The sequence below is a fragment of the Malaclemys terrapin genome, chromosome 7 (assembly GCF_027887155.1).
Source record: "Malaclemys terrapin pileata isolate rMalTer1 chromosome 7, rMalTer1.hap1, whole genome shotgun sequence".
NCBI classification, from domain to species: Eukaryota; Metazoa; Chordata; order Testudines; family Emydidae; genus Malaclemys; species Malaclemys terrapin.
The window spans coordinates 104596336-104623406 of record NC_071511.1 but is presented as its reverse complement, the minus strand read 5'-3'; the positions used below and the strand labels follow the sequence as shown (position 1 = coordinate 104623406).

The 27071-nt window shown below is 44.6% G+C and overlaps 1 protein-coding gene across 7 annotated transcripts in view; it reads left to right on the top strand.

Annotated features, from left to right (window-relative positions):
• The window catches only part of PTPRE (protein tyrosine phosphatase receptor type E), a 247563-nt gene that overhangs the window by 164554 nt on the left and 55938 nt on the right, over positions 1 to 27071 (top strand). For 6 of the 7 annotated variants that reach the window (XM_054035388.1, XM_054035387.1, XM_054035392.1 and 3 more), the window contains 4 exons: positions 11129 to 11228; positions 11514 to 11587; positions 14327 to 14463; positions 26470 to 26560. In XM_054035388.1, coding sequence (XP_053891363.1) covers positions 11129 to 11228; positions 11514 to 11587; positions 14327 to 14463; positions 26470 to 26560 — 402 coding nt within the window. Of the gene's footprint in view, positions 1 to 11128; positions 11229 to 11367; positions 11438 to 11513; positions 11588 to 14326; positions 14464 to 26469; positions 26561 to 27071 lie in introns of those variants that run through there. The other variant, XM_054035394.1, reaches the window with a different exon arrangement.

Sequence of the window (27071 nt, the reverse complement as noted above, 5' to 3'; positions counted from 1 at the left end):
GGGCTGAAGATCTATTTTTATTGAGCTATCATACATTTTTAAACATAAGCACACTAAAACAGAGCTAATGCATAGAGGAGTCAATCCTATTGAATCATTCATTGTGGTCACACAGTGGATTCAAGCAGAAGGGAAGCATCTGTAGTGCTTTTTACAACACACAGGAAATTGGCTTGAACTAGCTTTTAACTTAATTATCAAGCTCAGTTAGCAGCCAACATTATAATATCTAATTGATCACATCTTATATATTTTTGTTTGCAGGAAGTGTGACAAAGTTCCTCCTCTGCCTTGGTGGGTCTTGCGCTTATTGGCGGATTTGCTCGCCTCAGAGGTTCACGGCAGCCCTCAGTTTGGCCACTTTTGCTAGTGGCTCAAACCTGGCATTCATTCAGCTAACCTCATCACTGGCCAGCATGGGAAAGGGAGGAGAATGATCCCCGCAGTCTCTGCTGACCCACCTAGTGGGTCAGGGGGACAGGCCAGGGACCTTCCCCTCTGGTGGAATCCACAGTCCAGGTCAACTCCTCTTGTATCAAATAGGGAGTTGGGGGGATGGGAGGGAACCAGGGCCCTGTGGATCGCAGCTGTCTACAGTGTTTCCAATAACAGTTGCGTGACAGCTACAACTCCCTGGCCTACTTCCCCTTGGCCTCCACCCAACATCTTTATTCTCACCACAGGACCTTCCTCCTGATATCTGATGACGCTTCTACTCCTCAGTCCACCAGCAGTACATCTCATTTTCAGCTCCTTGTGTGCCTCTTGCTTCCAGCTCCTTGCATGCACCTCTCTAACTGAAGTGAGGTCCTTTTTAAACCAGGTGACCTGATTAGCCTGCCTGTCCTAATTGATTCTAGTAGCTTCCTAATTGGCTCCAGGTGTCCTAATTAGCCTGCCTGCCATAATTGGTTCCAGCAACATCCTGATTGTTCTGGAACAGCCTATTATCTTACGCAAGGAAAAGAGACCTGCATAATCTGGGGCTAATGTATCTACCTTCTATCACTCTCCTGTAACCATCTGGCCTGACCCTGTCATAGAAGGTATGAATATAACAAACCATAGTGCACTGATCTGCAATACATATACAAACTGTCCAATTCCTGAAATGATAAAAACCAGTATAATAATAAAATGTTAATATCAGCAGACAGACAAATTTGGGTCTTTAAAAAAACCAAATATTTAATTTTAGGACTTTTCTATATTTTTGTCCTGTGTTAGAAATCGTTTACAGTGTTTGGATTTAAAACAAATAGGATGTTTTATAAATGTGTGTTAGGGGAAAACTACTGTTGCTCCTTTTTGACCCGAGTGATCAGCCAAATATCAGGGTCCTGAGAGTTGTTCACTAGCAGGAGCAATTGATGCTGGAGTCTGGTATCTATAATTCAATCCTGTTTATTTACAAAAAAAATTATAAAGTCCTGTTTCCCAAAACACAGTAACAATCAAACAAAAGGAGACAGCTTCTTTACTCCCAGCTCCAAGCTTCTTTCAGCCAACACTTAACTCAAAAACTTTCTCTTATCTTTTTCTTAGGGTCACACTACCAGTGCTTTTGTGTCTGGTGCTTCCTTGCTGCCTTCTGTCTCCTAACCTTCTGGTGGTTTTCCTGCTTGTGCTTTCCCCCCACCTGTCTCACCCCTCCTCACCCCCCCCCCACTAAAATACCTAGTGAAGGCCCTCTGCCACCTGGTTCAAGTTGCTTGGAGGCCTCACGTGTGCCTTTGTTTTGGCCAGTGACATGTGCCTGTGTTCTAGTTGGAGTCCCCTGTTGTTTCAGCTGCCTGGTTCCATAAAGGAGCTTAATGACTCTTTAGAATGATCCACCCACCTCGAGTTTCAAAAGGATTTAACCCAACCCATAGTAGTTCTATTTAACAAGTACTGGGTTGGTATCACTGAGGGTATAGCTACACTAGCTATGTTAAAGTGCTGCTCCGGCAGCGCTTTAACGTGGCTGTGTAGTCGCGGCACCAGTGCTGGGAGAGAGCTTTCCCAGCGCTGTAAAAAACCCACCCCCACGAGGGTAGTAGCTCCCAGCACTGGTGCACTGTCTACACTGCCACTTTACAGCGCTGAAACTTGCAGCGCTGAGGGGGATGTTTTTCACATCCCTGAGCGAGAAAGTTGCAGCGCTGTAAAGTGGCAGTGTAGACCAGGCCATCGGAAGCTGCACCCTGCTCAACACTAACCTGCCTCCATTACCATGGAAGTGCACAGCACAACCATGGGGCTGTTGTAGGAGCTGAAAATAATTAGAGTGCAGTAGCAGACCAGCTGTGCCCAAGACTGCAAGGGAGCCCCGTAGAACCATTCTTCCAGGTCCATGCCACTCAGGCAATCTCCTTATCCTCGGGCTGATTCTACCAGCTTTCTAGCCCTTTTACACTGGTTACTTGGGTCTGAAGGGGCTGCATTGGCCAGAATTACATCCTTGCCCAAGGAGTTTATAATCTAGAGGCCTGAATCTCAGGGACCACGCCCTTGCACCTGCTAGGCTCTACATTCAACATAAAACAGCTAGGGATGACAACAAGGTGTGCAGGAGAAGGAAGAAAGATCACCAGATACACTTATTGTTACGTATGGTGCCTTTGGTTCCTAGTTTTGTTCAGTTTTGATTTTAATTAGCATACTGAAATTAGGAACAGAACGAAGCCGGGGGAACATTACAAGATAAGGAGCACTAGCACCAGAAAAAGCAAATCAGGCATCTGGAAAAGTGGCAGTAGTGACAAAGCGAGGCAAAATCACATGGCCCATACTTTGGGGAAAACCTGTGTCATGGCCCTAATTTCTTCTCGAAGTGGAACACAGTCAGTATTTCAACACATTTCTGGAAAATCCCTGGGTTTATGATTTTAAAGCTGCCATTCCAAGTGAGGAGTTACATGGTTATTGGACCACTGTTTATTAGATCTGTTTGTGGTGCAATGGTTGAAAACTCTCCATGGCAATGACCAGATTGAGGATCTACAGTAAAAATAATTTGCTTCCTCAGCATGTACTTGTCTGTCTCAGTTCCCTGCAGCAGCACTGATTAAAGAAGTAGCTTTGGTGCTACAATCATTCAGTCTGCCCTTGAAGTGTTTAATTTCTCTTACTATACAGATGGCTGTCTGGTTAAAGGCCACTGTCAGACCTCTGAATTTATAATAGGTCTGGGGCAAAGTAATCTTGCTCTTTAATTTCTGAATGTTGTTAGTAAATTAGCAATCCAACCTTTGGGGAAAATACAAAATGTGATCAACATTTAAAAAGCACGTGATAGCTGCATGCAGCTCTCACACATAGTGTAAGGCTGCTGGTCTGACATCACTGTTTTGTTTAAGTTCATGGGACTGTCATGGAGGTCAGAGGAAGGGGCCATCTGTGTTTCCAAGCTAACTTCCTTGACATCAGGTGGCCGGGGAGAAACAAGACTGTGATGTGGCACTCATAGAGCTGCATAAGCCATCCTTGCCATGCTCTGTCCCTTGAAATCAAGATATGTAAGCAGGGTTGACATATACCAGACACCATCTTGTGGCAGAAAATCTCTCAGCAATGGTATTTTCCAACATTGCTACATGGGACTACATCTTAAGTCAATGCAGAAGCTTGAGGTGGAGCAGAATGCAACCTACTTATTAAGCAGTGCTTCCTGGTGACAGTGCTTGACACTTGAGCTCTGTGATCTGCTTTGGCTGCCTACTGATTTCCAGATTGAATTTGAGATGGTGTTTTTGACCTGTAAAGCCCTAAATAGTGTGGGACGTTGCTGCTTGAGACCACCTCTTTCCTCATGTCACACTGCTACCGCAGAGGCATTTGAGTTGGATCCCCCTCAGTTTAAAAGGGGGATGACTCTAGAGGGCTCTCCATGAGGGTCTTCAGTTCTGAAACTAGCTGTCTGATGTGGTCCAAATTAGCCCAAGAAGGCATGCTGCAAGGCACATCCATTGGCTTGGGTTGTGCCAGAAGAAAGGGTTATGTCTGTGTCAGGGAGGGGAGTTTTGTGCTTGGGGGCGGGGGGAGAATTCCTTGGGGAGTTGAGGATTTGTTTTGTTTTGTTGTTTTGCTGTGGGAGGTGGTAAGCTGCTATTTTGTATTTTTTGTTCTTGTAACTTGTGTCAGTACATATCGTGCTTTGGGTAGACAGTCCTATAAATAAAATATCACATGATGGGACATCCTCCACAGTACTCTCCAGCTGAATTTCCCAGTGTCTGAAGAGGGGAAGCGTATGATGGCCTCCATAACTAGAGTTTTATTTAATTGTTTTGTTTGTTCTCTGCTAAGCCTTAATTACTGTGCAGAAAACACTACTGTTGCTATAAATTAGTGGCTGACTGATACATGCTCCATCTGGGTCATGCTGCAACATAGAGATCGTGAAACCTAAACAAAATAAATGTTTTTTTTCTTGCCTATCATTTCTTGTTCTTTCATCTTACACGTTGTTATGATTTATTTCCCATATCGCATTAGCCTACCAGTCTCTCTCTAATATTATGTTGATGGAGTCATTCCTTCCTAGAATATCCTTCTACCCCAAATTATATATACCTAAAGTTTATTTTCTGACCTAATTCCTTATCTACCCAATGATGTATCCTCCCTCTACATCCATATTGTATTCTCTTTTCTTCTTATCCCAGTCTATTATTTTTCTCTTCCATTTTATATAATCCTCACTCTAACATATTCAGCTTGTACTGTGAGGCAATACTGTGAAGTGCATAGAGCAGGAAACTGGGAGTAAGGCTGATGGGACTTATGCTCTTCTCTGTGCATGTATGCACAGGGTGTCCCGTACTTGCAAAAAGAGAAGAATTCTACCTTTAGAACATGCTTTCTCTTTTTCCCCCACCAAGGGGGTCCCAGGAGTTTTGGCTGCATGGGATTAGGAGAGTTGGATAGGATTCTCCTGACTTTCTACCCCATGGGTGTATTATAAACCAGCAACTAGCCACCTGAAAAAAACAGCCAAACAAGAAATTATATGTTAGTCTAATGCCTGGAAGCTTTGAATATAATTCTAAAATCTTGCATCAAGTATCTTAGCCTGGTAAATTTGTACTGGGGGTGGGGCAGAGGGGGCGAAGGGGAGAATATGCTTTCTCGTTCACCGGGTCGTCACACTTCTGGTAATTAACTTTGCAATTCTCTCAGTTGCGCCCACAAATATAAATGACACATTAAAGAGCTATATGCAATGTTGTTGTAGCCGTGTTGGTCCTAGGCTATTAGAAAAGGTGGGTGAAGTAATATCTTTTATTGAACCAACTTCTACTGATGAGAGAGCTACATAGAGCTCTTCTGGGAAAGGTACTCAGAATGTCACAACTAAATACAAGGTCAAACAGATAGTTTAGCAGAAGTAATAATATTCTTACAGGTCCATTAATCAGATAAAAATTTTCTAATATCCTTTTAGGAAAATAGTAAGTATAATGTAATGAAGAAACAGATGCAAAACCTACAGACATATCTCCACTGCTACAATGATCAACACCCCCCAGAACATGCCTTTCAAGATCCTACACATGCCTATCACAACATGTGGTATACCTCATCCAGTACACTAAGTGCCCCAGTAACAGTTATGTGGGTGAAACCAGACAGTTGCTATGCTCTTGAATGAACTCACACAGGAAAATGATAAAAGATGAAAAACATCACATCACCTGTGGAAGAACACTTTTCATGAAGCGATCGCTCTATATCTGACCTACCAGTCCTCATCCTCAATGGAAACCTGCACAACATTTTCAGATGAGCTTGGAAGCTTAAATTCATAACTTTTCTTGATACTAAAAATCATGATCTCAATTAAGATACTAGATTTATAGCTTGTTACAACAATCTGTAACCACTCTAACCCCCTTTTTGTCCTATGACTTCAGGGGTGTTTAACAGGCCACTTCAACTTGAATGGTTCTTTAGAATATGTGCTAACTAAGGGTATGTTTACACTACGAGAGTAGTTCGATTTTTACTTAAAGCGAATTTGTGGAACCGATATTACAAAGTCGAACGTGTGTATCCACATTAAGGACAGTAATTGGACTTTGTGAGTCCACACTAACGGGGCAAGCGTCGACATTGGAAGTGATGCACTGTGGGCAGCTATCCCACAGTTCCCGCAGTTCCCGCTGCCCATTGGAATTCTGGGTCGAGCCCCCAATGCCTGCTGGGGACAAAAATGTGTCAAGGGTGGTTTTGGGTAACTGTCGTCATTCAACCGTCACTTCCGCCCTCCCTCCGTGAAAGCGCCGGCGGGCAATCAGTTCGCGCACTTTTCTGGTGATTGACAGCACGGACACCACAGCACTGCGAGCATGGAGCCTGCTGCGATCATCGCTGCAGTTATGGCCGTTGTCAACACCTCGCACCTTATCATCCACCTTTTTCAGAGGCAGATGCTGAGAAATCGGGCGAGGAGGCTACAGCAGCGCGGTGAGGACATTAAGTCTGAGAGGGGCACAGACCTCTCACAAAGCATGGGACCCCACACCATAGACATCATGGTGGCAATGAGTCATGTTGATGCTGTGGAATGGCGATTCTGGGCCCAGGAAACAAGCACGGACCGGTGGGACCGCATAGTGCTGCAGGTCTGGGATGAATCACAGTGGCTGCGAAACTTTTGGATGCGTAAGGGAACTTTCCTGGAACTTTGTGAGTTGCTGTCCCCTGCCCTGAAGCGCAAGGACACCCGGATGCGAGCAGCCCTGACTGTCCAGAAGCGAGTGGCCATAGCCCTCTGGAAGCTTGCAACGCCAGACAGCTACCGGTCAGTCGCGAATCACTTTGGTGTCGGCAAATCTACTGTGGGGGTTGCTGTGATGCAAGTAGCCAACGCAATCGTTGAGCTACTGCTCTCAAAGGTAGTGACCCTGGGAAACATGCAGGTGATCATAGATGGCTTTGCTGCGATGGGATTCCCAAACTGCGGTGGGGCTATAGATGGAACTCACATCCCTATCCTGGGACCGGCCCACCAGGCCAGCCAGTACATTAACCGAAAGGGCTACTTTTCAATGGTGCTGCAAGCACTGGTGGACCATAGGGGACATTTTACCAACATCAATGTCGGATGGCCGGGCAAGGTTCATGATGCTCGCGTTTTCAGGAACTCTGGTCTTTTTAGATGGCTGCAGGAAGGTATTTACTTCCCGGACCACAAAATAACTGTTGGGGATGTGGAGATGCCTATAGTCATCCTCGGGGACCCAGCCTACCCGCTAATGCCCAGGCTCATGAAGCCCTATACAGGTGCCCTGGACACTGAAAAAGAACTCTTCAACTACTGGCTGAGCCAAGTGCAGAATGGTGGTGGAGTGTGCTTTTGGACGTCTGAAGGGGAGATGGAGAAGCTTACTGACTCGCTCTGATCTCAGTGAAACCAATATCCCCATTGTTATTGCAGCTTGCTGTGTGCTCCACAATCTCTGTGAGAGCAAGGGGGAGACGTTTATGGCGGGGTGGGAGGTTGAGGCAACTCGCTTGGCTGCTGATTACGCCCAGCCAGACAGCCGGGCGATTAGAAGAGCCCAGTGGCACGTGCTGTGCATCCGGGAAGCTTTGAAAGCTAGGTTCCAGAGTGAGCAGGGTAACCTGTGACTATTAAGTTTGTTTATTCAGAAGCTGAAGCTGCCCCCGTTTCTTTACCCAGTTAATGTTGACTATCCCCTCCAGTTACCAACCTCCTTCCCCCCCTTCCAACACACCTTTAAAAATAAAATAAATGAAATTTGTTCATTAACACCATTTTCTTTATTAAGGATTTCGTGGTAAAGTGTTGAAACTGGGACACAGACTGTGGTGGGGAGCGGGTGTAGTGATGGAAAGGCCGCTTCTAAACTCGAGGAATGACAGGCTCCTGCTCCTAGAGCGGTCCGCAGTGGTGGACTGGTTGTTTCAACGGAGCCTGCCACCCCTCCTTTTCGGGACTCTGTGTGTGGGGGCTATGTGACTTTGTGGCGGGGGAGGGCGGTAACAGATCCCCTGCTGCGTGGCTCTGTCATCCAGGTTAAGGACCGCTGCATAAGACCTGTAACCGCCCTCCCCCACCACAAACTCACATAGTCCCCCCACCCCCCCAGAACGTGAAAACCACCTCCCAGACTGACCAGGGTGCCTAGTGACTGCAATGTGTGTGTGACCTTCTGCTGAACCTGCCCCCGTGTCTGTACCCTGGTAAAGGTGACTGTCCTCTCCAATTACCAACCCCCTTCCCCCCCCTTCAAACACACTCTCCTCTAAAAGAACATGACAGAAACAGTAATTAACAGAAACGTATTTTTTATTAACAACTACACAGTTAGGGGATGAAACTGGGACGAGGGCTTGGGTGAGGTGCTTTTGGAGTGAAGGAAAGGACATATCAAATCTTTGGGAATGAGAGCCTTCTGTTACTTGAGCAGTCTGCAGAGGTGGAATGACTGTTTTCATGGCCCCTGCCTCCTCTCCTTCTTGGGACTTTGGATGAGGCGGGTATGGGACTTTGTGGCAGGGGAGGGCGGTTAGAGAGAGAATGCAGCGGGGCTCTGTCCTCCTGCCTCCAGTCCTGCAGAACATCTACAAGATGCCAGAGCATGTCCGTTTCCTCCCTCATTAGTCCAAGCAGCATTTGAGTCTCCTGCTGGTCTTCCTGCTGCCACCTGTCCTCCCGTTTGCTATGTGATCGCTGGTATTGCGACATGTTCTCCCTGCACTGGGTCTGCTGTGCCACCTCGGCTCGGGAGCAGCCCATAAGTTCTGAGAACATCTCGTCCCGTGTCCTTCTCTTTCATCGCCTGATCTGCGCCAGCCTTTGGGAGGGGGATGCCGGGGTAGCTCGGGAGACACTCGCAGCTGTGGGATGGGAAAAAGGGAGTGAATTCCTCAGAAAGATACAGTTTTGCGAACAATGAATATAGTCTTTCTCTGTGAACAAGACCATGCACAGCACCCATCACATGCGCACTCAGTACAAGGTCGAATTTTCGGCCTTCCCATTGAGTGCCTGGGGTCTTGCTGTACAGATCACACAAGCGGGGCCGGACAACGGAATTCAGCTAGCAGGCAGACATGGTAAGCCGTAGACTTTTGGCTGCTTAAAGCTTAATTTATAGCAGTTCCCTCCTTTCACGTTCCAAGCAATGCTCCTAGCGTTGGCCAGTTCCTGCTGCCGGCAATCCGGCCAGCATGAACTCTGCCCCTGTCCCACCTCCCTTGAGGCTGTCCCCAGGAAAGATCCCTCCATGCTGCCCCTGTCATGCCTCCACCACGTGGCTGTAAATGGCCGGTTACAGTTATGTAAAGGAACAGGCAATCAGTCCCAATACTAACATTCCCCTAATTCAAAGCAGGTCACCATGAGTGATATCACTCTGATGAGGATTTCAGAGACAGAGAAAGACTGCATGCTGCGTTAATGCCAGCAAGCACTAGGGCTGTATGCCACCATGCTTTGCGAGGCAATGATCCTGGAGTACTTGCTGCTAGCCTGGCGCGGAAAAGTTTCCTACCATGGAGGACGCAATAAGGCCGCTCTCCCCAGGAACCTGATGCAAAGGCTTTCACAATACCTCCAGGAGACCTTTGTGGAGATGTCCCAGGAGGATTTCTGCTCTATCCCCGGACATATTGACAGAATTTTCCAGTAGCTGCACTGGAAAGGACTAAAAATTAAAGCGCCTAGGTCAAACTAATCATGAAAAACCCATTGTTAAGATACCATTCCTATTCTGTTCAAAATAAATGTTTAAAACACTTACCTACTGATGTTTCCCCTCATTCACGGTCTGGGTTACCGCCTTGGGAGGGTTGGTAGGGGATCTCCGTGAGGGTGATGAAGAGATCCTGGCTGTCGGGGAAATCAGCATTGAAAGCACTGTCAACTGCCTCGTCCTCCTCATCTTCTTCCTCATCTTCCCCATCCGCAAACATCTCCGAGGAAGCAGCCGTCGACAATACCCCATCGTCAGAGTCCACGGACAGTGGTGGGTAGTGGTGGCGGCCGCACCTAGAATGGAATGCAGTGCCTCGTAGAAACAGCATGTCTGGGGCTGGGATCCGGAGCGTCCGTTTGACTCTTTGGTCTTCTGGTACCCTTGTCTCAGCTCCTTAATTTTCACGCGGCACTGCGTTGCATCCCGGCTGTATCCTCTCTCAGTCATGGCTTTGGAGATCTTCTCGTAGATCTTCGCATTCCATTTTTTCGATCGCAGCTCCGAAACCACGGACTCATCGCCCCACACAGCGATCAGATCCAAGACTTCCCGATCAGTCCATGCTGGGGCCCTCTTTCTATTCTGCGATTGCATGGTCACCTCTGCTGGAGAGCTCTGCATCGTTGCCAGTGCTGATGAGCTCGCCACGATGTCCAAACAGGAAATGAGATTCAAACTGGCCAGACAGGAAAAGGAATTCAAATTTTCCCAGGGCTTTTCCTGTGTGGCTGGTCAGAGCATCTGAGCTCGGACTGCTGTCCAGAGCATCAACAGAGTGGTGCACTGTGGGATAGCTCCCGGAGCTATTAGCATCGAATTCCATCCACACCTACCCTAATTCGACATGGCCATGTCGAATTTAGTGCTACTCCCCTCGTCGGGGAGGAGTACAGAAATCGATTTAAAGAGACCTCTATGTCGAAATAAATAGCTTCGTTGTGTGGACGGGTGCAGGGTTAATTCGAGTTAACGCTGCTAAATTCGACATAACCTCCTAGTGTAGACCAGGCCTAAGTATGCTAAACTACCTTTGTATATCTTTGTATATCTCGAAAACTTGTCTCTCTCTCACCGACAGAAGCTGGTCCAATAAAAGATATTATCTCGCTCACCATATTCAAGAGCTGACAGTTGGTAGCACAGATTTTAAAAATATGTCCCCTTAATTGGGGGTTTCAGCTTTGTATTTATTTACTAAAAAGCACTGTTGATATTTTTAGCTAATCAAAAGACCACACACAGCCACCAAATCTATGTTCCATGGGAACTTTGGCCCTAGAGGTAGGCTTTTTGGAAACTGTACAGTGTATTTAAATCAGTTTTTGAAAATATTAGATATGTTTGTCCAATTTTATCTTTGCTACACTGAGAATTCCATCACAACAATCTGTCACGCTTGGTGTTTTTTTAATTTATAGATCCTCCAGGAAAGAACAGTTCACAGCCAGTACTGACTTCAATGTTGATCCTGCTTCTTGTGTTCATCATTTTCATTCTTCTGGCTGGCTATTTTTTCAGGTAGGGAGCTGTTAAGTGCTGCACTCAAAACTAGATTGGTCATGTTTTGATATGATCTAATAAGGAAATGAAAGCGCTTCTACATATATGCGGTAACTGAAGTCTCAGACCACAGTTTAGAGTAGCAGAGGATGCCGTATGTTGCATATCATCATTAATCATTACCATCTGAAGATGAACAGAAAGAGTTTCTCCAGACTTACATGGGGGTTTGTACAATCTGGAAGAATATTTGTTACCTTTTAAACACAATTATTCAAATTAATTTGGTTTTGTGTATTTAAGGTTCAGAAAACATAGGAAAGCTGTGGTGACCTCCAGTGACAAAAAGATGCCAAATGGAATCTTAGAAGAGCAAGGTAATGAAATGTTGGCTTTGTTTTTTGAGAATGAATTTTACTCCGTGTGTGTGTGTGTGTGTTCAAAACTTTAATTTCGAAAGTTAAGAATTCAATTCTTTAAACTTTGAGGATTACTTGTATCATTTTAGTGCTGGCTTTATTTATTTAAAAGAAAACGAAGAAAACTTCCCTCTCTTCTCCTTCTCCTTTCTGTTCAATAATTTGCAGCTTAAAGTCATAACTTTACCAGATTTTGTTTCTCCATGGCAATTCTCCATAACTGCTTTGTTAGTGAAGGATTCCTCATGACAGCTGAGTTATCTGCACCAGTTTTCAGCTTAAGAAAAAAAGGATAGAAACGTTTGTGTTTATATATATAAAAAAAAAAGACATACGTATGAAGAACTACTTTGTAACTCTATGACCAGATTAAAAAGTAAAAGGGGGATGAGAGGGAAGGTACTGTAAGAGATAACATTTTTTAAAAAGATGAAGTCCAGAAATTTGAAAATATTCACCAGTAGATTTTCAGATGTTGTTTTTATTAAGAGCGTATCAAATTAGACTAGATTTGGACCATCAAGCACAATAAAGATTAAAAGATGGCAAAGTTCTTGGGGAATTATAGGTCCTCCATATATTACTCATGCCATAACGACGAGGGAGTAAACAATCAAAAGAAAAGGAAAAAAGTAATCACAAGGGAGAATTACGTATCAGGGGGTAGCCGTGTTAGTCTGTATCTACAAAAACAACAAGGAGTCTGGTGGCACCTTAAAGACTAACAGATTTATTTGGGCATAAGCTTTCGTGAGTAAAAACCTCACTTCTTCGGATGCATCCGAAGAAGTGAGGTTTTTACTCACGAAAGCTTATGCCCAAATAAATCTGTTAGTCTTTAAGGGAGAATTACCTGCATTTTCTGTGGCTTTCATGTTACTATGTGCAAACTGAAAAATTGTTTATTCACAGTTCTAAATATAAACCAAATGAGTGTAACTTCCTGTTCAGTGTTAAATTTCCTAACATCAGTTAAAAGAGCATTGATGTTTCCAATGTATTGAGATATACTAGCCATCAAGCAGAAAGCTGTTACTCTCTAGAATGGCTAGTACATGAACTATTAGGCAGCATGGTTGTTGAAAGTAGCGTTGTCACTGTCTGTTTCTAGGGAAGTGTTTTGTTTGTCTTTTAAACAAAGCTTCTAATCGCAGGGAAACTTCCTCTACCATGATTTCAAAATTCTTCAACTTCACTGTTGTTTTAAAATGCAATATGTTTGCACACTGGATCTAATTTTCTAACCAGTCTACCTGTGCACAATTGTCATAAAGCTAGCAGATTTAGCCGGCTGGTGCAAGGGAATTCCTGGGTGTCAGGTGCTGCACAAAATCATCCCATAGGGAGGTAATTGCTGTAAAAGAAACATGCTGGAGCACGTTGGTGCTCCAGCTATCCTAGACTGCTAGAACAGCCACTTTAGCTGTGGGCATCTGGCACAACTAAAGCTATGTCTACACTACCCCCTGGATCGATGCTCTGGGGATCGATGTACCGGGGTCGATTTAGTAGGTCTAGTGAAGACCCGCCAAATCGACCGCAGATTGCTCTCCAGTTGACCCTAGTACTCTACTCCGAACAAGAAGAGTAAGTTAAGTTGACAGGAGAGTGTCTCCCATAGACCCAGCATACTGTGGACCCCGCAGTAACTCGATCTAAACTACGTCGACTCCAGCTACGTTATCCACGTAGCTGGAGTTGCGTAGCTAGGTCGATTTACCATGGTAGTGTAGACATAGCCTCAGAGCAGCCAGCAACTTGGGACTGAACTCCCTTTTTTTCTTGATCTGTGCTTGGTGCAGAAAGAACAGACCACGTGTTTGCATTTTTGCAGATATGTATTGGTGCCTACAATGAATTGCAGGTGGAAAAGTATACTTTCAAAATTCAGGTCCTGTTTAAATATTGTTTTCCTCTGTTTTGGGACAGAAACTAAATTAAAGTACTGATGGCTGCCTATACTTTTGGTTAAAGATACAATAGGAATGCTTCAAACAAGTCTCATGAATTTATCTTCTTAAAGCAGTTTATTGAGACCAAAACACTTATCTAATTGTAGTTACTGTAAATATTACAGCGTTTCTGGTGTCTGGCAAAGTGTGGCTTATTTTGAAGAAATAAAACCATTTGAAAAATAGATTTACAAATTATTTTCCTTAAATTAAGTATCTTAAACAAATTTCCCCTCCAATCCCTACACCTCCCAGTGAGTGGGAGGAACTGATAGATCCTATTGCCTCCCCATATGATGTTTCATCACATTTTTATTCTGTTACAAATTAAAGTCAGAAATTCTAATTATTAACATTAGGACACAGGCTTCTGGGCATTGTTTTAATCCAGTGTGTGTTCAGAGAAATCTCTCGGCTTATTACTGTATTTTTATAGAAATCAACTCTGTTAGTTTGACTGCAGTATAATTGTAGCCATGTCAGTCTCAGGATGTTGGCTCAATAAGAGATATTACCTCACCCACCTTGTCTCATTAGTTTGATTCACATTTTGTAAGAAGAAGAACAGGAGTACTTGTGGCACCTTAGAGACTAACAAATTTATTAGAGCATTTTGTAAGAGGCATTCTGTTCCTTTTTCCAAGATGTTTCACAAAACTAATTGGCTCATCATTTGATTAATGGAATAACTAGTAGTCCCTCATTCTGAATATACATTTAACATTTATTTTCTCTGGTTTGACAGAACAGCAAAGGGTGATGCTGCTTAGTAGGTCTCCCTCTGGCCCAAAGAAGTACTCTCCTATTCCAGTGGAGCATTTGGAGGAAGAAATACGGATAAGGTCAGCAGATGATGGGAAACGGTTTCGGGAAGAATTTAATGTAAGTCTGCTTGTTTTCTGTGTTATTTTTTATCAGAGGGAAAAGACATAGGAAATCAAGAATGGATATGAACCCAAAAAAAAGTTGTTGGGTTTTTGTAATTAAATGTGTGTGACATTGGTACTTGTAGCATGGGGAATGCTGGGCAAGTGTAACCCACACACCTTCTGAGTGTGATGTTCTCTCCCCTCTAGTGGCACTGAGACGGTCCAGGGCCAGATTGACCTTTTGTGGGCCCAGCGCCAAACATATTTGTGGGCCCCCATGTGGTTGTGATGAGCCCCTTCCAAGTGTGGGCCTGGCATGACATAGTAAATGTGGTATTGCTGGGATGGGGATGAAAACATTTATTCAGAAACGAAATAAGATATTTGAAGCCACACTTGATTGAGACCTCCACTCAGCCCATAGAGAACAAACTGGACTAACATCAGTGAACCCAGAATACCATTGAATTTGGTTGTGTGGAAGGGGGTTGTTAGTTAGTTTTGTCTTTTTTTGTTTAAACACTCAGGGCCTGCTTGGGGCCCTGAATACAAGTGCTTAATTAGCACACTTATGAGCCATATTAAGCCTGGATGTAGCAGTCACTGATATCGCACCTGCATCTCCCCATCACCACCTCCTCCACCCAAAGTTATGCTTCATAAATACATTTTTTTGAAAGCTGCATTTTCTACTTTGGTACAATAATGTTTTGTATTTTGGGGCGGAGTGTGAGGAGGAAAATTGCTGGTGCCCATCTTTTGCATGGAGAAAGGGCCACTGAGAGAGACACACACACATTTTACCACAAAGGCTACCACAATCCAGCTTCAGGCTCCTCCCCCCCTTCCCGTCCCTCCTACTGTCCCCAGCCCACACAACTAACCCCCAAAGAATGGCTCTCCTCAATCTCCCTGCTACTGCCCACCCCCCCACACACTTTCACTCCAGGGCTGTCACCTCCCTCCCTTCTACGACCCCCCACCTTCAACCCAGACTTTCCCCTCCCTCCTTCTGCCCCCTGCCACACCAACCCCCACCTTAACACTCTGCTTCTCCTAGACCTCCCACATGGAGTCATCACCAGCTCCCCCATTGCCCCACAACTGCCCTTTCCCCCCAAACCGCGCTGCTCCCCCATCCCTCTCCGGATTACAGGGGGGCAGTTTCTGGGCATTCCCATTGGCAGGGGGCACAGCAGCCAGCAATGACAAGCCCCGCTATCACTGCCCCCCTTTCTCCCAGGGAACACAGACAAACACCCCCCACCCTGAAGTTGCAGGGTCGAGACAGTGCCCAGGAGCCTCCAGGCATCATGGTCGCAGGGGGGCTGCACACCACCCAGGAGTCACAGCACCACAGCTGCCTCCAGCTCCCCAATGCCCAGGAGAATGGGGGAGACTCAAGGGTGGGGGAAGCCAGGAGCTCCCACCCCGTACCCCAAGGGGGATGGAGGGCGCAGTGGGATTAGTACCAGGAATCCTCTCCCTGCACCAGACCATTTCCTTGCTTGGGATTTCTTTTTGGTCCGCTCTGCCCACTTCAGCTGGGGCGGCTGGCAACATGGAGCAGGGCATTCTGGGACTAGTAGTGCAGCTGGCTGCGGAGGTCACAGGGCCCCACGGAACATAGCAGCGTGCAAACCACAATTCCCAGCAGACCCTGCAACACCCAGCCCCTGATGCACTTGCACACTGCGCACCCTAGGCTGCTGAGTGTTTCAGCTGGTGCTGGGAAGTTGCTGACTCTTCACTCCAGGCTGGATTAACCCTTTGTGGGCCCCTTCCAAGTGTGGGCCTGGCGCCACCAGAGCCACAGTAAACCTCTGAGACCACTTAGCGATTAATGAGTCTGCTCTACAGCCTTAGCTAAGAGCCAGTTGGCTTTTAGCTCATGAAGTAAAGGCTCATGCACTAAGTTCCAGAGGCACCAGGTTCGGTACCATCCGCTGACGACCAGGGTCTGTCGGTGTTACACAAGTACAGTGTAAGCTTCTCCACACAGCTTGCCAATGCTCTTCATTACTCAAGTTTAACACCCAGTTATTTCAGTTCTTGTCCTCAGAGATACTGCTACACGTGTTGGATTGTACAGTTGTTTAGCCGTGGGGACAAATGTCCAGTAGGGCTTATGGTGGAGAACTAAACTGATTCTCATTTGTGCTCTCTCCTGAGTTTGAACTCAGAAGTATCTCAAAGTAGAACGCTAATCCACTGAGCTCTCTCTCTCTCTTTCTCTCCCTTCCTTGATGCGAAAGAGTACCGGCATCCGTTTTACTGAAAAAGTTGTAAAATCTAATTAGTGTTGTGATATTGAGGCACCACATTTGGAAAAACTGAACTGTTTTATTTTATCAGAGTCTGGGATCTTAAACTCTTCTGTCGTGATGCCCTCCTCCCCCAGAGGAAGGGGAAGGAAGATAGAAAGCTCTGCAGCATTCAAGCCTCTGAGAATGAAAGTCTCCCCTCTGTAGGGAGAAGCTTATGGCACAGGGGACACGAGAGCCAAGGCCTTTTAAGCCAATATAGCTCAATGATCTTTGGGAAACTCTGCTCTTTGGGGTTCTGCTTAGATCTACGTGGCATTTGTAAGGAGGGTGAGTGCCTCTCGGCAGTTCTCCAGTAAACCCACTTTGCAGCAGCATTGGCAGAGGAGCCCTGGTTCAGTTGGCTGCCTGAGCAAGAAGGCTTTCCTGAAGTATTTTGCTTTGTCAGAAAGACAGTGTGTTTGCTCCCCATTGCTCCAGATTTACAGTTGCATGGTGGCTGTATAGATGGGTTTTATCCAGCTCTTGTGGAGGTAGGGGGAAGTATGCCATGTTGGGTCCATTCCCAAGCTTCTGCAATTTCAGGGGCCATTCCACACTCACTTATTATTCAATTTCACTTCCCTCAACTCCTCATGGTGGAACTGAGCAGCTTAGAACCATATATAGTGTGTTAAATACAGACTCAACTGGGCCAATACGCAACTATCAATTAGGGTATGTCTACACTTGTAGAGTTTTTGCACTGTACGTCTCACCGATGATAGGGAACGGGTGAAAGAAAAGAGCTGGTTTGTGTACTCACTTAATTCCTCAGGCATCAGAGAGTGTTTACATTAGCAGCACTTCCATTGCTGATAAGAGCAGCCACTGAGGACAGCTATCCCACAGTGCAGCTCTCTCCATTTTGACGATGGGCCTTGGCCGGGAGGAGTGGGGGGGAATGGGGTGATCGTGGGGCATCCTGGGTCCCTGCACAGCCTCCTCTCCCCAAATCAGCTCCAGTAGCTCTGCATTGCTCCAAGCAGGGGATCTGGAGCAGGCATTGTGATCTGGCCAGATAAGTGAGCACTTGCCAAGAAAACAGGAAGGGGAATTTCAAAGTTCCAGGGGCTTTACAGGGGGAGGGGTGGATGTCTGTTTACCTGGCATCAGAGCAGCAGAGCTGCTGACCAGAGTGGTCACCTAGGCACTGTGGGATATCCTCAGGAGACTAAAAGCTGTGTAAACAGGAAAAACGTGTCTTCACTTGCACATCACCGCAAAAGCATCACCGGTAAGAGCTATATGCCTCTCATGGAGGTGGTTCAGTTTCACCGCAAAACATCATTGATAAGTGTAGACGTTCCCACAGTTTTTGTGCAAAAAAGAGACTTTTTCCACTTTAAATGGCAAGTGTAGACATGCCCTTAGATAGTGTAAGGTGGTGCCCTTAGGACAGTATTAAGTGAGCTTCATAATTGGCAGCATTTTTTTTTATGTTGGTGGTTTGATTATATGTTTGACGTGTGTTTGTGCTGCTGCTCCATGTGCAATGTAGTCACTATCAAATAACAGAGTTACCTGAGTAACATTTTTTTAAAATGTTAATTTAAGAAGAGTTGTATCCCAGTGCACTAGCACATTTGTGAATTTTGACTCTCCTAATTAAAAAAAACCCAGTATAGTCAGTGGTGAAACCTGGCAATCTATTTTTTTTTTTAAATGTATGTTGCTTTGCTCATATTCTACAGTGTTCTCTAAATATGTGAACTTTTGCTTGCAAACTGAATGAGTCTGACTGTCATGGTCAGAGATCTATTTATGTAAGTTCACATGCAAAGAAATATTTTAAAACATTGAGGAGAATGGTCAATGAGGTATTCTTGATGGTTTTTTAGCATTATAATAACCACACTGCTGCTTGCAGCTGCTTGCATGGAAGATGAGGATTACATTCTATCAATTGTTTGCTCTACACTTAGTATTGTCAGAGACCAGGATGTGAGCAGTTGTCCCTAGATGTTGGAGCAGGAGTCATACTTAGCAGTTGGAACAGGAGCCGGGAATAGGAGCTAAGGATCAGAGCTGGAATTAGAGGCTAAGGGTCAGAGTTAGAGCAGAAGCCAGTAACCATGAATAGGAGCCAAGGATTGGAGCTGGAATCAAAGGCCAGATGTCAGAGCCAAGGATCAGAGTTGAAGTCATTGGTCAGGAATCAGAGCCAAGCTTCAAATCTGAGGCTGCAATGAGGCAAGGCAGGGGTAGGGTTGGAACAAGGCGGGAGCAAGACTGGGAACAAGCAGAAGCAATCGCAGCTATGGGTGAATGCTTTGAACAGCTGCTGAACTGCTGCTGGGATTAAGAGCTGGTCTGTTGATTTTTCCAACCAATCAGGTGGCATACCCAATCAGGCAGCCTACTACAGTCCAGTTATGCTAATTTGGTTGCCTGGAGACTGGTTTTGCTGCAAGCCCTCAAGGACAACTCTTAGTGGCCTCGGGGCCCGGTTTCCAGGGGTAACTCCAGCAGAACTTTCAGAACTGGTCCAGGGTGTGGATGTTCTGTACTGGTTCCCAGGACCACTCATCCGGACTGCATTCTTCCAAGTCCACCATGTACCAGAATCTTCCCCTAATTTGCCAAGAGTCGAGGACTCAGAGGACCAAGTACTCCTCCTATCCTCAGACTGTTATGGGTGGCAGTGGAGGATTGGAGCAGTTTGGGTATCAGTTTTCAGTGTAGGACTTTAAAAGTGAGATGTGAAAGGTGGGTGGATCTTCAAGGATTTGTGGAGCTGTAACCAGAAGGCCACTGGGTTCACCTGGTATATAATCTTGAAAGGATTCAGGATTAACAGTCTAGTTTGGCAGATGGGCAGCTCGATTTAAGGTTCTGGGCAGAGAGCCACACCTTAGCTCCTACAGCCAGATTCGGCCCGGTGCATGTGATATTTGTGGGCTTCTTTGGCAGACTGCAGATGTTCTGTGCGCTCCCAGTGCACCTGGTATAGGTGGGCAGCTGAATCCGCAGTGGTCAGTACTGGAGATCTCATGGGCAAGTCTAGGTGGAAGTGTGTCTGAAAGCCATTGTTCCCAAAGAATGGGATATGTTGTCTTAAGGTATGGATTGCATTGTTACATGAGAATTCAGCATAGCACAGCAAGGGGAGCCAGTCATCCTGGTGGAAACTCAAAAGAAGACAGTAAAGATACTGCTTCAAGATTTGATTGGCCTTTTCTGTTTGCCCATTAGTATGCCAGTGATAAGTGGATGAGAAGAGGAATTTGATGCCAAGGAGTCTGAGAAATTCCAACTAGAGTCAGGAGATAAACTGGGACCCCCAGTCTGATAACAATGCCTGTTGTTAACCCATGGTAGCAGAAGACATTTTGCAAGAAGAGCTGAGCCATGTCCCGTGTGGTAGGAACAGTATTGTATGGGTTAAAGAGTGCTATCGTTGTTAGGAGGTCGACAACAACCAGGATTACAGTGTGTGCCTGGGAGCATGGCAGTTCTACAGTAAAGTCAACTGATATAGTAGATGAAGGTTGCGGAGGCATGGGCAGAGGCTGAAAGAGATGATCATGGTTTCTTGGTATAGTTGCAGGACTTTATATAATTCTTGATGTAAGCTTGTAGGCCTGTCCACCAGAAGCTCCACAAGCCCAGATTGCAGGTCTTGAATTGTCCAAAATGGCCTGCGAGTGGCAAATCATGGCATAGGTTCAATATCTGGAGCTTAGGTTGTCCCTCCAGAACATAAATACAGTCCTTGAGATAGGGGAGGCCATTCTGTAGTTTTAACTAACCACATTGTTCAGGGTCTTGTGGATGTGGGTTGCAAACTGATCATTGGGAGCAGGAAGTGGATGAGGATGACAGACCATCCATCATCTGGTTGATAAAGTTGGGTGTCTTAAGCATGGTGGCAAAGCTCTTCACCGGGTTCGAGATATTTGTCTTTGTGGGATAAGGCATCTGCCCTCCTGTTTCTTGTCCCCAGGTGATAGGACACCACAAAGTCAAAGCAAGCAAATGAGAGACCAGCAGATGTGGCACTGGTTAAGGCATCTAGCAGTCTATAGGTACTCAAGATTCTTGTGGTCCATCAGGACTTGAATTGAGAACTTAGCTCCTTCTAGGAGGTGGCACCACTCCTTGAAAGCCGCCTTGATAGCCAGTAGCTCCTTGTCCCAAATAGTGTAGTTTTATTCAGCCAGGGTTAGCTTCTGAGAATAAAAGGCACAGGTGTGGAGGTGGTTGCAGGGGCCCACATGTTGTGATAGTACTATACCTATGGCAAAGTTCAAGGCCTCAGTTATGAATTGTAGTGGTTAGATTAGGAGTGGATAGCCAGGAATAGGAGTCCAGGGTCAGAAGCCAGAACCATGGGTCAGAGTCAGAGTTAGAAGCCAGGAATTGGAGCTGAGGATCAGAATCGGAATCAGAGGCCAGATGCCAGAACCAAGAGTCAGAGCTTGAAGTCGGCAGTCAGGAATCAGAGCTGAGGGTCAGAGCTGGGTTACCTGGAATGAGGCAAGGCAGAGCCACGGCTGGGTCCAGGACAGGGAGCAGGGCGGGAACTAACAGTTGTAGTTGTTGTGCTCAAACTTTCACCCATGGAGCTATCCCAGCCATGGGTGAAAGTTTGAGCACCCACTGAATTGCCACTGCTGGGTTTAAGAGTTGGTCTGGTGACTCTTCCAACCAATCAGGCAGTGTAGCCAGTCAGGCAAAGTACTGCAGGCCAGCTGAGCTCGTTAAAATGCCTGGGGAACGGCTCTGCTGCAGGCCCTCGTTACTGACAGGTATCAGTGGAGGAAGAAAAAATGATAACAGTACAGTTGAAAGACAGAGTGAAAAATGATATGCCAAAAAGCAGCAAAACTGTAAACAAAGGTCTGACATTTCAATACCAGACACAAAAGGAATGTATTATGAAACTGGCACCTCTTGGCACAACAAAAAATTCCTGACAGGAGTGCTATTTTTTCTGTATTTTCTTTGAAATCTTCCCTTTAAAAAAACTCCCAGAGACCCCTGAAAACATGTAAAAAAGGCTTTTGTTACTCTAGCACATAAACTCCAGCACAATTTGTCATCATCGGATTCGATGGACTACCAAGACATAAATGCTGAACTACACCCCTACCCCTGATATAACGCTGTCCTCGAGCCAAAAAATCTTACCACGTTATAGGTGAAACCACGTTATATCGAACTTGCTTTGATCTGCCGGAGTGCACAGCCCCATCCCCCCAGAGCACTGCTTTACCGCGTTATATCGGGGTAGAGGTGTATATGTAATTTTTGCACAAGATTGTAAAATTGGCCTCCTTCAAGTCATAGGTGAAAGAGCAAAATCATGAGACCAAAATAAAGCCACTCACTGGGTGTGGATCAGCATTCACATCACACTCCTCCTCAGTACCTGGTCCAGGCCAGGGAAGCTTATGATACAACCAGTGGATCAAATTTGATGCTGAATCCTGGTCACATGCCATCTGAGACACGTTGTGCATATGCTAAGAAGACGACTGGGGAAACTAGATAGTTGCTGAGCTTGAAGTCAGAGGTGTTGGAACAATTTTTATAATGGGGGTGCTGAGAGCCACTGAACCAAACTGTAAATCCTGTATATAATGGAAACCACTTCAATCCAGGAGGTGCAGCAGTACCCCCAGCACCCCTAATTCCAGCACCTATGCTTGAAGAAAGAACATAAGCTTCTTTGTAGGGAGAGAGTTGCTCACACATACACACCACCCATCTTCCTGGTGGAGCACTGGGAAGTCCCACAGTATTGATTTAGTTGGGGATTGGTCCTGCTTTGAGCCAGGGGGGTTGGACTAGATGACCTCCTGAGGTCCCTTCCAACCCTGATATTCTGTGATTGTACTAGTGGTCTGGCCAGGACTTGAGTTGATTATAGCTCCCAGTAGGTTCTCCTGCTGCCTTCAGTCTCAGTGACCTTTGTTTAAACAAAGAAACAGTATGTTTAATCAAAGTTAAAGATCATAGTCAATTCTGGAGGCCTTAGGAGCTGCAATGGCTGGAAGGCCGCTGAGAGTACCAATCAAGGACTCTGAGCCTCCAAAAATGTTTCATGTATACGGCAACGGCACCTGAAGCCTTTGATAGGCCTTTTTTAATGTTCAGTGTAAATCTAGATAAATGAAATGAAAGTAGGATCTTGAAAGTGAGTAACGGAATTCTGCCCTGTAGGTATTTCATTTTTCTTATTGTATGTGGAAAAAACAGCATTCATCTGTTGCCTTTCTTCACAGCAAATAATTAAATACAAATATGCTATCTAGTTTGCCTGGTTTTTTGCATCCCCTCCCCAAATGTGCCTTATTTATACTTATCATTATTTATTTACATAGCAGAAAGTGTACTTGGTGCTTTGCAGACATGTATAAGGACCAGGTTACTGCCTCAGAGAATTTACGATTTAAGTCCCTGATCCTGCAAAGCACATGATTAACCTGAAGCATGTCAGTAGTCCCGTTGGAGCCAATGGGATTCCTCATGTGAATACATGATAGTCAGACAAAAATACAAATGGAGCACGAGGGAAGGACATGAGGGCAGTGACTGAGCAGATATGTTTGGCATGTGTATCCCATTTTATTTTTCTAAGCACACTCAATGTCATTTGCCATATGCATAAGTGTTAGCAGGATCAGGCCTCACAAAAAATACAGTTATAATTAAAGTGGAGATGTTGAACATTATAGTGTATAAGCATTCTTTTCAGAAAGTTATAAAACATTTCACTGTGGTTTGGTTCAGGTGCCATTCAAACTCAGAGAGAAGAAAGAATGACTTTTTAAACAATGTAAACATGTTGGGCGAGATCAAGGCCTCCAGATGTGCACATGGATCTCATATGAGAGTGAGTGCATGGGGAGAGGGGACTCAGCTGTCTTCATGGCAGAACTGCCTTCCCCAGGGTTCCTCTAAGTCCTCAGGATCTGAATTGGAGAAGGGTGTGGGGACTAGGCAGGAGAGGATGGGGCATGCATGTTGAATAGGGACAGATGCACCTTGTCCCCTTGTGGAGATAGGTAGAAAAGATGAATGCTCCTTCACAGTTCAAAACCCCCCTTTAGGCAACATAACAAGGCAGCTGTGGTCACAGGAAACTCTGGAAGTATGGTTCCAATGAAGAGTAATGAGCAGACACAAAGCACTTGGTCTCATCATAGGGATTGTCTTAAATGCAATGTTAACTTAAGTTATAACTCGAGTGTTGCTCCTAATTTGAGTCCTTTCCACACATACAAACCCTTCACTCGTGTGTGGTGGTGCTTTTAACTTGATTTGACTCTAGCGGCGATACAGGCTAAAGCTCGAGTGAGCATAACTCAACAACTAATACTCTCTCATGTGGATGCAGGCTAGTGCTATTCAATTGCCACTAGTTCTCCAGTGCCTTCCCAAGTTCCCCGTTTGCACAAAAAGGACAGACAAGTTCTCCCATAATTTATTGGGAAAGAATTCATAGAGCAGCTTAGCTTACTGCAGCACTAAGAACCATGGGATATGTTCTCCAGAAGTCTTAGTGCCACACAAGAGCCAATTCAATACAGTATGGACACAGCAACTTGAAAGTGGTTTCTCAGTATGGCTGCTCCCACTTGAGTTAGGCTAACTTGAGAGGAGTCACTTGAGTGTAGATAATTTGAGTGAAGACATACCCATGCATGGTCTTGTCATCCTTTGATCCTGGGGGATCCTTGTTCTGAAGGACCAAATCTTGTCTCATAAGAGAAGAACTCTGTAAGAAGTCATTGCAGAGGTTTTCTCTCCTTTTGCTATTTTCCATGTGGCTGGGGGAGGAGAGAAGGGGTTACTATGGGAAGAGGCAATCCAGCCCATTGCACTGTTTTTATGTGCTCTTGTAGTGAAAATACAGCATTGGGGGACAGGATGTCCAAGAATATTTTGACTCACTTTTCAAGTTGAAAAACACTGTTTAAAGAGGAAGTAGGTATCTTGTGCTTTATTGAAAATATTTACTGCTAATTAAGTTAGATTTTCTGGTGTTTATTAATGCAAGTCCTTTTTTATTGTTGTACATTTTAAGTTCTTTTTGAATGATTTTCATAACAGTGAATTAGGGACTTCAAAATTTGTGGACTTTATTCGTAGATGGAAACAAGGGAATAAGATTATATGCAAAAACAAAATAAATTACTTTTACTTATGTTTAAAATGTTCTAGTTAACTTTTTCTTGACCTTTTTAATAAAATGTTCATAAGTTTGTTAGTAGTATACAGAAACCAAACACAAAAACATGCTACTATTCCATGATGAAAATTAACACAAAAGGCAATTTATATTCATGTTATATTAATTCATTGTTCAGTCCCGAGAACTCTGCTTCATGGGCGTTTTTAAGGGGGAATTCCACATAATGCGTTGCCAGAATCAGACAGGGATTGCTGCATTGAGTGTTTCTTGAAATAGATACTCTGTCATCTTTCTCTTAAGTGATTCACATAATATAGCTATGTTCCGTTGGTTAAGTTCCGGCGGGGGGGAGCTTGAAAGAAGGGTGGGAAAAAGCACAAATAGTGACTGTGGTTCTGAAATGTAGAACTACTGCGAATGTGGTGAGAGGGTATAAAAATTGTTTCAGGATTGTGACATAGACAGAGATCTTGAACCTGATTCTCATTTACAGTTCATTTTATATTATTCTGGTAGCATAAAGGGGCCCCGTAGCAGGCAGTGACCCTGAATCAGTTTCTCCCAGCTGGCCCTTTAAATTACTCCCACTTGGCTCTGTCCAGACTAGCAGAAAAGTCTCTCAAATAAACAAAAATTTGGAATGAAAATTCCACCTCCAAATATCAGTTTCTCCACCCCTGAACCCCACAGGTGTTCACGCAGCGTGGGAGTGTTTTCACATGCCCCTCCACAGTTTTGGAGGCAATCCAGCAGGTTCCATCTCATTCTCTCTGGTCAGGGAGTTATTGCTGTCTCCTTCCTCTTCTCCCTATCCTTTTTTCTTCACATAATAATATTTTCCTGTTAATTTCCTGTTAATTAATCTCATTTTGATTGTCCTGACAAAAGCATGTATTTTCAGGTACTTAGTATGTGACTAAGAGTTTATTCACAATCCCAGGTTTAGCTGATTACTACCAGGTTGGTTAAACTTTGGGTACCATTTCAGTCATCCTAACGGGCCAGCAGCCCCCAAGGCCATCCGTAGGCTCAGGGCATAAAGGTGATACAAAGTCACCTTTGGATCCCCCTCGCTCAGGCCCTGAAATGAATGGAGGGGATGTTTGATATTCAGTTTTCTTAACATTTTTGAACCTTCTTTGCTAATATTCAAATGTATTCATGTATTAAGATCAAATTTGATCCATACAACCAAATTTCTAGGTCAGAGCCCTGTGATATTGTACACCCACATCTTTCTAACTGGTCACAGCATGTCATGTCATATGGTGTTTTGCAATGGCAGCCTGAGTTCCAATAATTTATTTGCTCTCTTAAATAGCAAAAGTCACAGTGTTCTTCAAAGCTAGAATTTAAAAAGTAGTTTTGGAGTTTTGAGTTATCGAAAGGTTATGAGCTATTTTAGAGAGATGAGGAAAAATAGCTTTTTTTCAAGAATTACAGTGTACTGAGAAATTACTTATCTTAGATGTAGGCCATTGTGTGTTATCGCATCTTTTCTTAAGTCCTGTGCAGTGAACATTTAATACAGGATGTTTTTGCATTTCCTTGACTTTATGTGTTTTTGTTATAGTCATTACCAGCCCGATACATGCAAGGAACATTTGAAATGGCAAATAAAGAAGAAAACAGAGAAAAAAACAGATATCCCAACATCCTTCCTTGTAAGACTTTACAATTTATTTTCTAAATATCAGTCAAATGTCTGGATGCCTCTTACATCAATCATGCCTGTAATGTTGTCTGCATTCACTGAGTATACCTGAGTAAAGCTGATTAATTGACCTTTAAATGCTATTTATATGCTACTAAACGCACATCTGCAAAGTAAGCTTCTTTTGCAGTGGTGTCTTTTTGGATAATAATTGCCGTCCATTAAATTTGTCTTTAATTTCAGAAGGTTTGATATGAATCCTTAGATTCACCCAAAAATGTAAGATTGTTCTCTTGAAACTCAGTTCAGATTTGTGCAATAACAAAGAAAAGAGCTTTGAGTATATGGGCCAAGCTTGACGTATCTAACAAACCTTATCTATTACAAATGTGTTGCACACTATGCAAAAAGTATTGCATTCTCAGTAACCCAGTATAAATATGGAGATGCAGCAGGGTTTTTATAGTGAAGGCTTATTAACCTGCTATCCAAAAGCTCTGTGCACTGTACAATTACAATAC